The 14,872-nt window shown below is 26.5% G+C and overlaps 1 protein-coding gene across 2 annotated transcripts in view; it reads right to left on the bottom strand.

Annotated features, from left to right (window-relative positions):
- LOC100207717 (neuronal acetylcholine receptor subunit alpha-3) overlaps positions 1-14,872 on the bottom strand; it is a 40,908-nt gene that overhangs the window by 10,893 nt on the left and 15,143 nt on the right. Inside the window, exons 2-4 of one of the 2 annotated variants that reach the window (XM_065816932.1) lie at positions 7,698-7,770; positions 935-1,080; positions 57-101 (exon numbers count right to left, since the gene is read on the bottom strand). In XM_065816932.1, coding sequence (XP_065673004.1) covers positions 57-101; positions 935-1,080; positions 7,698-7,740 — 234 coding nt within the window. In that variant the 5' untranslated portion in view covers positions 7,741-7,770. Of the gene's footprint in view, positions 1-56; positions 102-934; positions 1,081-7,688; positions 7,771-14,872 lie in introns of both variants that reach the window. The other variant, XM_065816931.1, reaches the window with a different exon arrangement.

Genomic DNA, 14,872 nt, shown 5'->3' on the forward strand with positions numbered 1-14,872 from the left:
AACAATTATAATTTTTTCAAATTTTCGTTCATGAAGTTATTATATAAAAGTAATACCTGCTTTACTAAAGTACTTAACACTAGCAACTCCTTTTTTTCTTGCTAAACAATAAAAAAATAATAATACTGAAAAAAAAAAAGAATAATGTAAACTCTGAGTTACAAAAACTACATATATAAAACAATTCTATATATATTAAAAGTTTTTAATTAGCTTTTTCAAAATTTATAACGGTTTAGAACTTTTACTGTGAAAACAAACTCAACAAAAAATTTCTAGGTTTTTAGAATTTTTATTGTATATAATATAATAACTATAAATTTTTGGAACGTCGCTAAATGTTTTCAAAAATTTATGAAAGGTATGTCCATATAAAAAACGAAAAGCTAATATAAAAATCTTTTAAGAAACGTTTTTGACTCTCTTTGTAATTTCATGTTTATGTTTTGCATCAAATACAATTTAAAGTCATTTTATTAAATGAGTGTTAATTTTACATATTCTTAAGACATAACTTAGATATGAAATTAATACTATAAATATATAAATAAATATTTCTCTAGATTTAAGTTGTTTTGCTTTTATAATTGTTTGCATCTATAAGTTGTTTGTATTGTTTGATGAAGACCATGCTCTTATATATAATGTTTAATGCTCCTTCTATATAATGTTTAACAAGACGTCAACTAAAAACTACAATATTTCACATTGTTTAAATAAAACTACTATTAAAAAAGACAATTTTAGAATCATAAGCACGAGATAATAAATCATTTTTTAGTTTGGTATTTTTTTTTAGTTTTTTTCTGGGGTATTTATTTTATTGGTATCTCTCACTCATTTCTTTAGAAACTATTCGAACATTAAAAATCGTTTTTAAAAATTAACACCTACAAATTTAAAATAAAATCTATATTTAAAAAGAATTACATACTACATCCACAAGCTGACACAAAGTCAATCCAAAAGTTACATTTACTGTGTCTTTATCATTAACCACTGGTCGTACGGAAGGGTTATAGTTATTGGTTTCAAATAAATCATGAAAAAGCTTTTCTTCATTTTGATGAGGAAAACTTGCTAATTAAAAATAAATGATTTTTATATTTAATATACAGTAAAAAAATATAAATACTATTAACTAAATTATTAATGAAAGTTTTAGTAATAAATTTATTAAATATTAAGAAAACGTGTAATATATATTTAAAATATAGTATGACCTATAGTCTCCAGCGTTGCGGGGCCGTGACCCGCATTTTATAGCGATAACCTTTAAAAAACTATTATGTATAAAAAAAATGTATTTAATAAGTAGTTATAGGTTGTTCGGTAAAATGTGAACTAGCATTTTACCGACTACCGTAGTTATATATATAAAAACAATTTATAGAACCACCAATTTTAGACCCTCCAGATTTTTAAGTGTTCCGGGAGCCATGTTATATGTTAAAACTGAATTTTGAAAAAAAAGTTATTGTTGTAATTAAAACTTAAACAAAGACGATAAAAATAAAAATATATTTTTTGGGTTGTTTTTTTTTGTTGTGGCTAGCGCAACGGTACCGTTGCTTTAATTTTTTATCTCGAAGTCACGGTAGTAACTTTGATTGGTTTATTTTAAGTCACGGCTGCAAATATTATTGTTTGATTTTGAAATTTTTATTTGTGCAAATTTAAAAAAATTGCAGCTACACATTGTACGTTTAGCATAGTGGTATCTCATTGGTTCATCTCCCGCAGCGATTCGGGATCGAGTCCTTCACATATTTGTAAATATATATATACATACATCGACTGATATAGCGATAGACGCAGTGAGTGTACATACATCGACTGATTTAGGGATAGGTGCAGTGGAGGGCACATACATCGATAAAGGATTTTGGTTTAGGCATGCATTCCTTAAATAAAAGAAATAAAAATTAACCAATCAGAAATCACTACCGTGACTTTAAGAAAGAAATTAGAGCGACGCTCAGTGGAAAATAGTACTACAAAAACGTACCATAAATGTTTTTTGCTCAAATTTCAATTTCACTGCAGAAATTATTTTTTATTTTTTGTAATAGTTTAATAATTTTTTTTTATTTACTATAATGTAGAGATTTCAGTTTACTAATAATTGATTGAACTAGAAAATAAAAAATCTTAAAGTTCACCGATAATTTAGGCAGTCACCCACGCTTACCCACGCATTTCTTTTATAATTGATTTGTAGCTTAGGTTTCTCTAAAATTGATTTATTAAAATCAGCTGCGGATATGTGCGGTTTCCAAAATTATTGGGGAAAAAGTGATATAAGTAAAAAAAACAGAAAACCGCTTTTTATCGTGGTTTCAAATTTTGTTTTATTCATAACAATAGCCTAATATATATTTTTTAATTTATTATCAATTTTTAATTGATACCATGGCATTTTTGTATTTTTGCACTCATTTTGTGGTGAATATACACTGCCAATATATAAAGAGTTGAAACATTTATATCAGTAAAACAAATTCACAGTGGAAATTAAACCGACACGTTTGAATACTGAATACTACGTACGTTACTTTTGTGACTTGTTAAAATGACAACTTTAAAGTGTTCGAAATGTAAATTATTGCTTTTCTATATTAATGGAGGTAGGACAGTTGAGGCACTGTCAAAAATTTTAAAAGAAAATTATCAACTATCTGAGGACGACTTGTGTTTCATCATTAGTGATATTCAAAGGCACATTATTCCGTCGTTTAATAAACGATGGATACAGGCGTCACGGTAAAAGTAAGTTTTTTTTATCTAAGTACAGTGATTGATTGGATTCTGAATATTGTGTATCTTTACCTAACTCAGAAAAGGCAATTACTGACTCCACGCCATCTACTTCTTTTGAAAAACGCGGAAGACCGTGCGTGTCTAATGGAGATTTGTCAGAATCTAGCAAAAAAAGAAAAAATGTTACTTAAGGAATATGGATTCGAGCAAATCTTCAATACATACATTCAGGCGTTTAATAGGAGAAGAAACAGAAGCAAAACTTGTGGAATCATTAAGGATTGCTGATAAAGACAAAAAAACCTAATATCGAGTTTTATGGAAAACGCAAGCCCGAAAAATATACTAACGGATGAAAAAGCACTCAGCGTGTTTATTGATTTAGATTTAACAAAAGCACAATATTTGTACATGAGGAAGGTGAATAATGAACGAAACTGTTCCAATGAACGAAACTGTTCCATATTCCCACTATATTGTAAAATTCAAAAAATTAAACTGACCTGCTATCCAGCATCTTCTGCAATAGAAATTAAGAACACCCATGCGAAAACTATGGAACTGCAAGATTTATTGGATCACACTGTAGCTAGAATTTTGACCTTAGATTTCGTGTACAATATTGAATTTAAACATTTACTTTTACATAGTAAATGGGGCTGTTATGGTTCCTCTGGCCAAAGCCAATACAAGCAGAAACTTCCAGAGGAATCTGAACTTATTTCTGATGCAAATTTGTTTATTAGTTCTTTGGTGCCTATCAAATTAATTGATAAAGCAACTGTTCCCGAGAAAACTAAAGCCATTGTAGATGAAATAAAGAGCCAAATAAATTCTTTGCGGCCGTCTATAACTATAAAAATGGTAAAAGTGTACAAGTAAAACATGAACTTTTTTTAACAATGCCAGATAAGTGACATGGGTAACGAAGGAGGCGTAAACTATCTGGTTAAATCTTTTTTTTTTTGGTTATTAAGGTGCTCCCAGAAGTCCACCGCGGATAAGCAGTTATCTAAAAAGTTCACTCCTCCTTCCATACCAATGTCGCTGAATGGGTTAGAGTTGATGACGCATAATGACAGCGTCGAACCTCCGACCTCTTGGTTCTGAGCCAGAACTCTAACCAATGCGCCACAAATGCAAATTTTCCGCGATATTCTCCGATAAAATTGTTAGGTGTTATCGTAGAGTACCGCGGAAGAGCATTTAACTTAGAGTAACTAAATAACTAAATAAAAAAAGATACTGCAGGCCTCTCAGATTTAAATCAGGAAAAGAATTAAAAAAGCTAGTTCTTGCAGAAAACGAGTAAAAACCATAATGATTTATTTTAATAAACATCCATCAAAACATATATTAAAAATATAACAATACCCTTTGCATTCATTGTTAATTTCAAAACAGTAAATGAAAAAAAAACCTAAACTGTCATTTCTATAGCAACTATATCTTATCAATGCTGTGCAGTGTGGAGTTCATCTGTAATCAAAATGAAAAACCTATTCTGAATATATTGAAAATAAAATCTAGCAATATGTTGTTTCTATTTTTTATATCTAGATAAAATTTTACTCATTTTTCTTATCTCTTATATAAGGCATTTAAAAAATGGCTAACTAAAATTGCAGATAAAAAAAATGTTGTTATATTCAGCAACTCTTAAATCTGAGCTAAATTAGAAAAAAGAAAAAAAAAGGGTTGATTAGTTCAAACAACGGTAACACAGCTAGGCGTTTTTTTTGCAATACAATGTCTCAGCTAATGTAATAAGCAGAGATATAAATTAAATGAGAAGAATTTAGGTTGTTCTAACCATTATTTTATAATTATATGATAATGATTTTTCAAAATTTACTACTTCATCTAGGAAATATTTTTACTTATTGTGTATCTGTACTCATGCTATCCAATTGCTATAAAGTCATTGAGCTACATACTTTTTTCATTTAATTTTCTGAAGAGGCTCAGAAGACTGAAAATAAATTATTTGAGACTTTTTGTGAATTCTTAATAAAAAAAATAGGTTCAAAAAGAATAATTTTGGTCTATTTTATCGTATTTCGTGTGCATAAAATAAAAATTTTGAAAAAATTACCTTTTATAAATTATATATTAAAAAAAAATAGTTTCTTTAATTTGTTTGATGTTCATATATCATTAAATTAAAATGTGATGCTAATTAAAAACATGTTTTTTTGTGGTTATCGAGGGTGGTTGTATTGTGATTAATTGAATACATAAGTGGATGGAGTCGTTGTGTCTCAAAAATATGTTTTCACTTTTTTAGGCAGATAAAAGTTTTAAGTAACACTCTTTAACATAAACTTATAAATATTTATAAACCATAATTTTTTTTCATGGTAAATGAGTTAACTATCTTTGAAAGTTAACAACCTTGATTATAAAACAAATAGTATGAAAACATTTTTAAACTAAACCGGTAGCATTTTGTTTTTTGATGTATAAAAAAATAACAATTTTTCTTTTCCATTTTTATGTTTATATTCTGTTTTGCTGTTTTTTAAAACTTTTAGTTTTAATTTAGTTCTTAGTTTAATATTTAAAATATATAAGAATGTAACTATAATTGTAACTAACTATAAAAAAACTAGTATTGGATCAAGTCCAAATGATCAAATATCAACATTCACAGTAATTGTATTCAGAGTTATTTGGTAATTTAAAAATGGCATTAAAAAATAGGTAAGGAAAAAGAAGAACTTTTTCAAACATTAGCATATTTTGATCTTAAGAGTGTTAAAGAGATAAATAATAGAATTTGGACTATTTATGTCAAAATCTATTTCTCAAATGACTGAGGCCGATGTGTTTATATCGAGAGAAGACTACATTTGATTATTTTGCACCTTCATATAATAAAATGATGTTGTCTGCAGGTGACAACATCAAGTTGTTTTTGGAAATTCAAGAAGGTAAATTTTCAAAAATGTTGAACGTTTCTGAAGCAATATTGCAAGTCAACAAAATTAGTTCAATTTAGATTTTAATAATGAAAATGAAGATGAGGGAGTTAAAGAAGATGATGATACTGAACTAGAATACCAAAAATGTTCGTAAAAGTTGCATTCCATGTACATTTAATTTGCTATAAAAGATTAACACATATAGCAATCTATACCTAGCATATAAATACATCTTAACGCTAGCATGAGCTCAAGTTAATTGTGAATATGAGTTTTCAAAAAAAAATCAGTTTAGATCAGCCATGAACCAGCAAGTCTGAAGAAGACACGCTTCCTTACCATAAAACAGCTATTGATATCTTAGCCTCGTTTTATCTCAAGTATTTTGGAAACTGTTACCTTAACTCATGATTGTGCTAATATTTTACATACTTGACAGTGCTTGTATTTTAAAGTAATTTACACTGTTTTAGTTATTACTCAATATTCAATTTTTGGACCATTTGGACCGTTTTTAATTGTTTGTACTTTTTGTAAATAAAACTAAATTAGAACTTTGATAATTTCAGATGATATAAATAATAAAGTTTGGAAAGCAATAAAAATATTCAAATTTATTCGTTCAATTATTGAAATAAATTTTTCAATTAAGTTAACTTTAATATAAAAAAATTTTATTGACAAAAGTCACAGAAAAATTTAAAGCAAAATAACCTTTGGACCAACCAGTGGCCAGTGAAAATAAACAGTTCTAAAATTTCTTTAAAATAATAAAAAATCAAATTTTTTTGAATCCTGGAGAAACCTCAAGAAATTATCTATTATCTGGAGAAACCTCAAGAACTATTAAAAAAATGAGAGAAGAAAAGTAATGTAATTTTTTTCTAAACCTTACGCGACTTTAGTTTTAAAAATTTTTAAACATCTTGACCTGTATAATTACTACTAAAAATACGTAACCATTTATTTATATTTTAAACTCTCAATTTATATATATATATATATATATATATATATATATATATATATATATATATATATATATATATATATATATATATATATATATATATATATATATATATATATATATATATATCAGTGACGGATCCAGCATTTTTTGATCTTTGAGATGGCTAACTTCCAGACATGGAGCTAACTCCAAATATTTATATGTTTCTACTTATGTCAAATAATGAGTGTTTGCAAAAAATTGCAATGATTGGAGGCTGGGAACAAAAAAGCCCCAAAATTTTTGCTACACCTGCGCCAAACGTGAGAGCAACAAGTTTATAAAATATTTTTTGTACTATTCTCAACTTATATTCATCGATAATTTTTAAGTTTCATAGTATTATCTTTAAGCGTTTAAAAATTATGACCATCTAAAGTTTAAACCCCCCTCAATTTGAGGGGGTTGTAATTTTTATATGGTCACAATATTTGAACGCTAAGAGATAATACTATGAAACTTAAAAATTATCGATGAATAGTCTAGTTAAAAATAATAAAAAAAATATTTTATCAACTTGCTGCTCTCACGTTTGGGGCAGGTGTAGCAAAAGTTTTGGGGCTTTTTTATTCCCAGCCTCCAATCATCGCATTTTTTTGCAAACTCTCATTATTTGACATAAGTAGAAACATATAAATGTTTGGAGTAAGCTCCATGTCTCGAAGTTAGCCATCTCAAAGATCAAAAAATGCTGGATCCGCCACTGATATATATATATATATATATATATATATATATATATATATATATATATATATATATATATATATATATATATATATATATATATATATATATATATATATATATATACATTCTATTATGTATTCATTATACATTAAAAAGTTTCAGTTATTTGAGCAAGCATAATGCAAACTTCTCCGTTCTTTTTTTTTTATCTTAAAAAAATAACTTAAAAAACTAATTGCATAAAGTCATAATAAAACATTTTTAACGGTACTTGTAAATTCATTATAAATTAAAATATTTACGTTTGTTACCGATAAGAAAAAGGAAGTTGACAATAACAACTTTGAACAACATACCAACAATCTTGATTAGTTTTTTTTCTTTCTAAAACAGTAGAAACAGTAAGTTAATAAGAAAAATGTATGAATATAAGCAGATCAGAGTTAGATAACATTGTTTCCATAATTATTTTGCGCTCTTTATGTACTATTGGTTTATAATCTATTTGTTACGACGATAACTTAAAAAACAGACATCACTAACATGTTATCAAAATATGAAATATGAAATATATGTATTTTTTAATTATCAATTAATTAGATCTAACCTAAAAAAATAAGATAGAAAATGGAAAAAATTTGCTTTAGCACATCCTTTGTTTTTAATACATACATTAGCTGGTATTGAGTATTAGGTAAAGGGTATAAAAAATAATTCTTTTAAAAACTAAAGGGTATAAATCGGTTTTCCACATATAAATGAAACATAAAACATTAAATATATTTAATTTGTATACATTGAGTATTCTTGTTTCAATAAAAAATATTCTAGTAAATATGTGAGAATTGAGCTGCAAAATTAATTAAGCGCATAGCGTGTTTCTGACGGCGGTAAAGACTCTTTAACTTACTTTTGCCTGTACTACCCCAGGCAGTAACTGCATAATTTATATAAATGTGAACAAATGAGTAATAAAGTTGTATTAAATTTTTTTATTTAAATATATTCTGACCTTGTATAAAATTCCGACACTTTCAGACACTTCAGCGCAAATGTTATTAATATGTTGTTTCCATGTGATGTTCTTGTCAAGAAAAACACCTAAAAATTTTCTTATTAAATTTTCTTATAAAAATTTGTGCATTTTTTTGGGTGAGCAACGTTTTTTGGAGAGAAGTTGAAAGAGAATCCATTTTGTTTTGTTTAGGGTTAATTTGTTACATTTAAACCAATTTGATACTTTTTGCAGTTCATCATTCAAAGTTGAAAAGAGTTGGTAAATATCATTATTAGTGAGAATAAATTGGTATCATCTGCAAACATGATATTTAAAAACATTGAAGATTTATAAATGTCATCATGTCAAGAACAAAAGTGTCCCTAGAATAAAACCTTGCGGATTACCGCCGGATATTAACAAATTCGATAAAATTTCAAAATATTTTTTTTGATTTTTATTATTATAATAGACAAATCGAATTCAATTTGATAAATAGCTTCAAAACCATTGTAAAACTCTGCTATTTATTGCGCAATGTTTAAGTGTTCGGAGCAAAATATTGTGATCTACACTATAAAACGCTTTAGATAGATCAATAAAAATGCCAGATGTAAATTGAGAAATTTCAAAAGAATTGAAGATTTTGCGTACAAACTGAATAATTGCATGTTCAGTTATGTTCAGTTTTTTTAAAACAAAATGATTTTTCATAATATATATATATATATATATATATATATATATATATATATATATATATATATATATATATATATATATATATATATATATATATAACAATAATGTTCAATTGTTGTTATGAAAATAATTTTTGAGAAGTTAGAAAAAGTTATAAAATTTTTGAGAAGTTAGAAAGGACGGAGATAGGGCGGTAGTTACTAATATTAGTTCTGTTAGTTTTTTTAAAATTGGAATAATTTTAGCTATTTTTAATCGATCAGGAAAAACTCCTTGATCAATGTATGCTTTGAAAACTTTAAATAACAACTTTACATAACAAATAACAACATAACAAATCACAACTTTTAATTGTTGAATTATAACAAATGGGAGATCGTCGTAAAATCACGCATCGCGAAAAATATTTTAAAAACAGAAGTCGGAGATATTTAGCTCTTTTGCGCATCAATCTTCATTAAAATTAATGGGCTAATTTAATTTTTTAGTTAAATTAAGACTCTACGAAGGAAAAGTTTTGATCTATTTTGTTTTGTTTATTGTGAAATTTGCGTTACGTAATTTATGGACGGTCTTCAGTCTTTCTATAGACCAAGGAATCTTTCCTGATATACTAAAAATTGCAAAGGTGATACCAGTTTTAAAATCTGAATATGAAACTTGTATCGCAAATTGTAGACCAACTACAATACTACCATCCTTCTCAAAAATATTAGAACATATTATGTATAAAAAATTCTACTATTTCTTAGATATTAATAACATTCTTTATAATAAACAATTTGAATTCAAAAAAGGTCACTCTACTGATCAGGCAATTGTTCATCTTGTTCATGATATTCTTAAATCTTTTAATGAAAACAAATATACTATAGGCGTTTTTATTCATCTCAACTAGGCGTTTGACACAATTATTACATTTTATTAACCTAATTAAAAAAAATACTCGAACATTAAATGATTTAAAAGCTACTTGTCATATAGACAGCAACATATTTCTCATAGTTACGGAAGAATTAACAACATGAATATATCTTGTAGAGTACCACAAGGTTCTATATTAGGACCGCTGTTTAATATTGTAATGTATTAGACACAATCTTGTTTGCAGATGATACTAATCTATTTTATGCTCACAATGATATAAAAATGTTATTTAAAACTGTAAACACAGACTATACCTTGCTGATTGGTTTAAAGCAAACAAAATCAAAAAAATCATGAAATAATTTTTTTGATTTTGTTTATGGAGTTTTGTCTAGTTCATGATTAAATCATGAGCGAGACAAAATTCCATTAAAACTTCCAAATCTTTGTATTAACAATTGCGAAAAAAAAGGAAAGTATCATTAAAATTTCCAGGAGTATTCCTTGACAAAAATATAATATGGAGAGATCATATAAAATTAATATTGAAGGTAAAATATGAAAAAGCATTGGTCTACGTTATAGGCAAAACCATTTTAAAATTTAAGTTGTTTAAAACTCTTATATTTTTTTTTTATTCACTCCTATTTTAATTACGCTAACATTGCATGGTGTAGTAAAATAAAAATAAATCAAAAAAACTCTTTTACATGCAAAAACATGCAATCAGAATTATATCCAATGAGTGGCTACTATACACCCTGCCAACCTTTATTTATTAAGTTAAATTTACTAAATATTTTCCAAAAAAATATTTATCATCTCTAATTTTTATGTTCAAAATTAATAAAAGTATTATTCCAAAAACATTTAATCCCTTATTCAAACTAATCAGAATAAATACTTAACCTAATATTCAAATAACACCTATATACAACCCTTGGTCTACGTTATAGGCAAAACCATTTTAAAATTTAAGTTGTTTAAAACTCTTATATTTTTTTTTTATTCACTCCTATTTTAATTACGCTAACATTGCATGGTGTAGTAAAATAAAAATAAATCAAAAAAACTCTTTTACATGCAAAAACATGCAATCAGAATTATATCCAATGAGTGGCTACTATACACCCTGCCAAACTTTATTTATTAAGTTAAATTTACTAAATATTTTCCAAAAAAATATTTATCATCTCTAATTTTTATGTTCAAAATTAATAAAAGTATTATTCCAAAAACATTTAATCCCTTATTCAAAACTAATCAGAATAAATACTTAACCTAATATTCAAATAACACCTATATACAACCCAAAAGTTATTTTGCGGCAACTGGGTTTTCAATTTCAATTAGAGGACCAAAGGCATGGAATTAAATATTCACAACTAGACTTACAAAACTAAATAGTCACAACTAGACCAAAACTCTTACAATGTTAAGTAAGTTTAAGGCTAAACTTAGACAGTTATTACTATAAAATAATTTACCTCAAAACTATTTCTGAAATTACAAAATATCCTAATCACTAATCTATCAATTAAATGAAAAGTATATTAACTTTAGAAAAGCTTAAGTTAAATGTACTTGGTAACTTTTTAAATTTATTTATGTCAAGGTCTTCTTTAACAGGCCGCGAAAGCTTATTTTCCGTAAAATTAGCGAAGGCCGACTTTTTTACGGAGAAGCATAGTTTCAATGAGGTTATGGTTATTTGAGTTAAACTATTATAGTTAAACTCGTAAAATACCTAATTAATGCTGCGTTTATGGTTGCTCTTCAAATTACAAACCAAAAATAAAAGATAATTTTTATGTCACAATGTATAGATCTCCCTTTAAATCCGAGAGTCGCGAGTTATGGATTAAAAAAACTTCCAAATGCAAACTTTGTGTTTACAGATTATAAGCGAATTTGTGCTCAGCACTGGCCTAAAATGCAGAATTAAAAAAAGTCAAAGGTGGTAGTTTTGTTCCAGTGCATCCTCCATCATTCTTTAAAGGTATACCAGTGTCTTGTATTCCAATAATGTCTAGAAAACGAAACGTCACTGGTTTAATGTGCTCTGAAAGAAATAGATTACCTAATGAGTTCGAAAACTTCAAAAAAATGGACGCTATTCAATTTAATTCAATTGTAAAAAATTTGAAGTCAATGATAAATAACTGTGAAGAAAAAATTTAACTTGTTGAAAAAGAAAAAAATATAATATTATATGAACATTGTACCTGTACCTAAGTTTTCAATACATATAACTTTAGAAGATTCTGGAGATATTTATTCTACTGGATATAGCCAACTTTTACAAATTAAACTGTCTTTTTTAATCAAAGGAATTATAAAATATTATTTTCAACTAGAGAATGTTGTTAGTTATGTTATTAATAATGAAATAGATTCTAAGCGAGCAAGTTATATCAAGTAGCTTTATTAAATAAAATAAACAATACACGATTTTCTTTAGAAGACATTTCTGATACATTGCATCTTTATTCAAAATCTTAAGTTACTGGTAATCTACCGGTAGCTTAAATCTAGTTACCGGTCACTTCTACACGGATCAACGCAAGTGCTTAAAAAATTAAAATATCTACTTAAGTGGATGTTCTTAAATCAAATGTTTTCATATTTTATATCTTTATTACATTTATTGTAAATGTTTTACTATAAGCATTTAATATATATATTTATATCAAAAGTAAGTGTTTTACTTTAAAGTATTTTTGATGTAAGATTGTTATTTTTTCACTTAACTGAATGTATAAAAAATTATTAAATTGCTTAAGATTTCGAGGTGCTGTAAATTGAAGTTTAGTTTACAGCACCTCAAAATGCTCAGCAATTTAACATTTTTATATACATTTAGTTTTTAAGTAAATATAACAATTTTACATAAAAGTTCAAATAAAATATTAAGTCTTTTAGAGCTAAATAAGTTTTATATAACAACAAAAGTGTTGGTTATGTGTTAAAATAAATAAAATTATCACGTTGTTGTTGAATTAGTATTAATTCACTGAGTTGAAAAGTCACGTTTTACTGTTATTTAACATTGATTTAGATGAAAGCTAAAATATGTATTGAAAAATATCTAAAAAGCAGGAATGTTTTTACTAAAATGCATTCTCTGTGGCATTGAAGTTTATTGGTCGTCTAATAAATTATGCAGCTATAAAAGAGCTAATTATTCTGGTATATCTGATGAAGAAAAACAGATTTTTTTTGATAAACCTGTAAGTAATAAAGTTGGTATAAGTAAACAACATAGTGGTGGCTAATTTGATAAGTCAACAAAGTGGAAGATCTGATATTCCAAAAGAATTTAATAAAAATGCTACCATAATAAATTGGATGGACACATTAAGCAAACCTGAGCAATTGCAATATGATGAATTATTGTCAAATTTTGTTTTTCGAACTGGAATTCCATTTAATGTTATAAAGTCTTCAGCTTTTAAAAACTTTATAGGTGCTTTGAGACCGGCTTATTTAAACCATATGCCATCAGAAAAAGCTATTTGAACTACTCTTCTGAGGAATCAGTATGAAAAGTATTTCAATATTGGCTTAAAAATGATAAATGAAAGTCCTTATTTTTCAATTACAAGTGATGGTTGGTCAAATATACGAAATGATTACCTTGTAAACTATGTTATCATAATTCCATAAAACTTTGTAAACTATGTTATCATAACAACCTTTTTTTTTTTAATCTATAAAGACTAGTGGTGTTTCTCAAACAGGGAAAACTATTGTTGAAGGTATTTTAAAGTTTGTAGAAGAATTAGGAAGTGATAAATGAACTTGTGTTGTCAGTTATAATTTCAATTATAACTGATAACACAAGTTCAATGAGAAGTGCATTGAATATTATTAGCCAAATTCATTTCAGAGGCCTGGTCTCGAAATTAATTTGATTTAGGGAAAAAAGTAAAGATGGTTACTTTGTTATTAAAAAAAATCAACTAAACAATACTGTCGCTGCTACTATTAGCTCTTAATTCATCATAAGCTCTTAATTCATCATAAGTAAAAACCTAAATGGTTAAAAAGATACTTTCGAGGAATTGCGAAAGAAAATGCAAATGTATTTACATTTTTTAAAGCTAAAAGAAAAGAAAGAAGCCTAATAGGCTGTTGAATATTGTTATTAAATAGCAAACATGTATTCTTAATGAATTATCTCTTAAAATACCTAAAATTACAGCTGAATGGTCATCAAACAAGATGCTTTACGATAAGAAAATTAGTGAAGATATCGTTTACAGATATTGTGACCATAAAAAGGAAGGGAACTGGTCTTCCTGAAAAAACATAAAAAATGCTTCAAAGTTGCAAAATAAAATAGTTTCGTGGTTAAATGTTACATGCATTAAGCCTATGAGTATAAAATTATATATTGACTATTTGAGATCAGTTGTTTTTACTTTTTGATTGATTTATTTCTAAAATAGAACAGTGAAGTTGTCCTGTTAGTTCTAGTAGGTTGTGTACTGGGTTTACTTTCACTTTGGTGTTTACTTATTTTCATTTTTGTGTTATTTAAAACACAATAATGATAAAATACTAAATACAATGAAAACTATAAAAGAAAAGATTTAGGCTCTTTCTTGCACAAAACAGTTACAAAGTGTAATCATTTTTTAAAATTAACTGAGTCCTAAATAAAAAAGATGACAATTGCTATATCAGCATATCCAGAACTAAACTATTTTTAAACAGATGTATCATTGTTTAAAAATTGAAATAACACTTTTAAGAAATGGCTGTTTAGTTGTAACGTATTTATTTTGTACAAATGAAATTGAAATTTGAACGCGAACCATTTGTCTGTCAACATTTATGTTATAAATACTCACAAAGAACTGCCTTTGTTTTATCAGATTATATTTGTTTTAATACCTCATTATTTGATCCAATTAT

The sequence above is a fragment of the Hydra vulgaris genome, chromosome 13, assembly GCF_038396675.1.
Source record: "Hydra vulgaris chromosome 13, alternate assembly HydraT2T_AEP".
Taxonomy (NCBI): Eukaryota; Metazoa; Cnidaria; class Hydrozoa; order Anthoathecata; family Hydridae; genus Hydra; species Hydra vulgaris.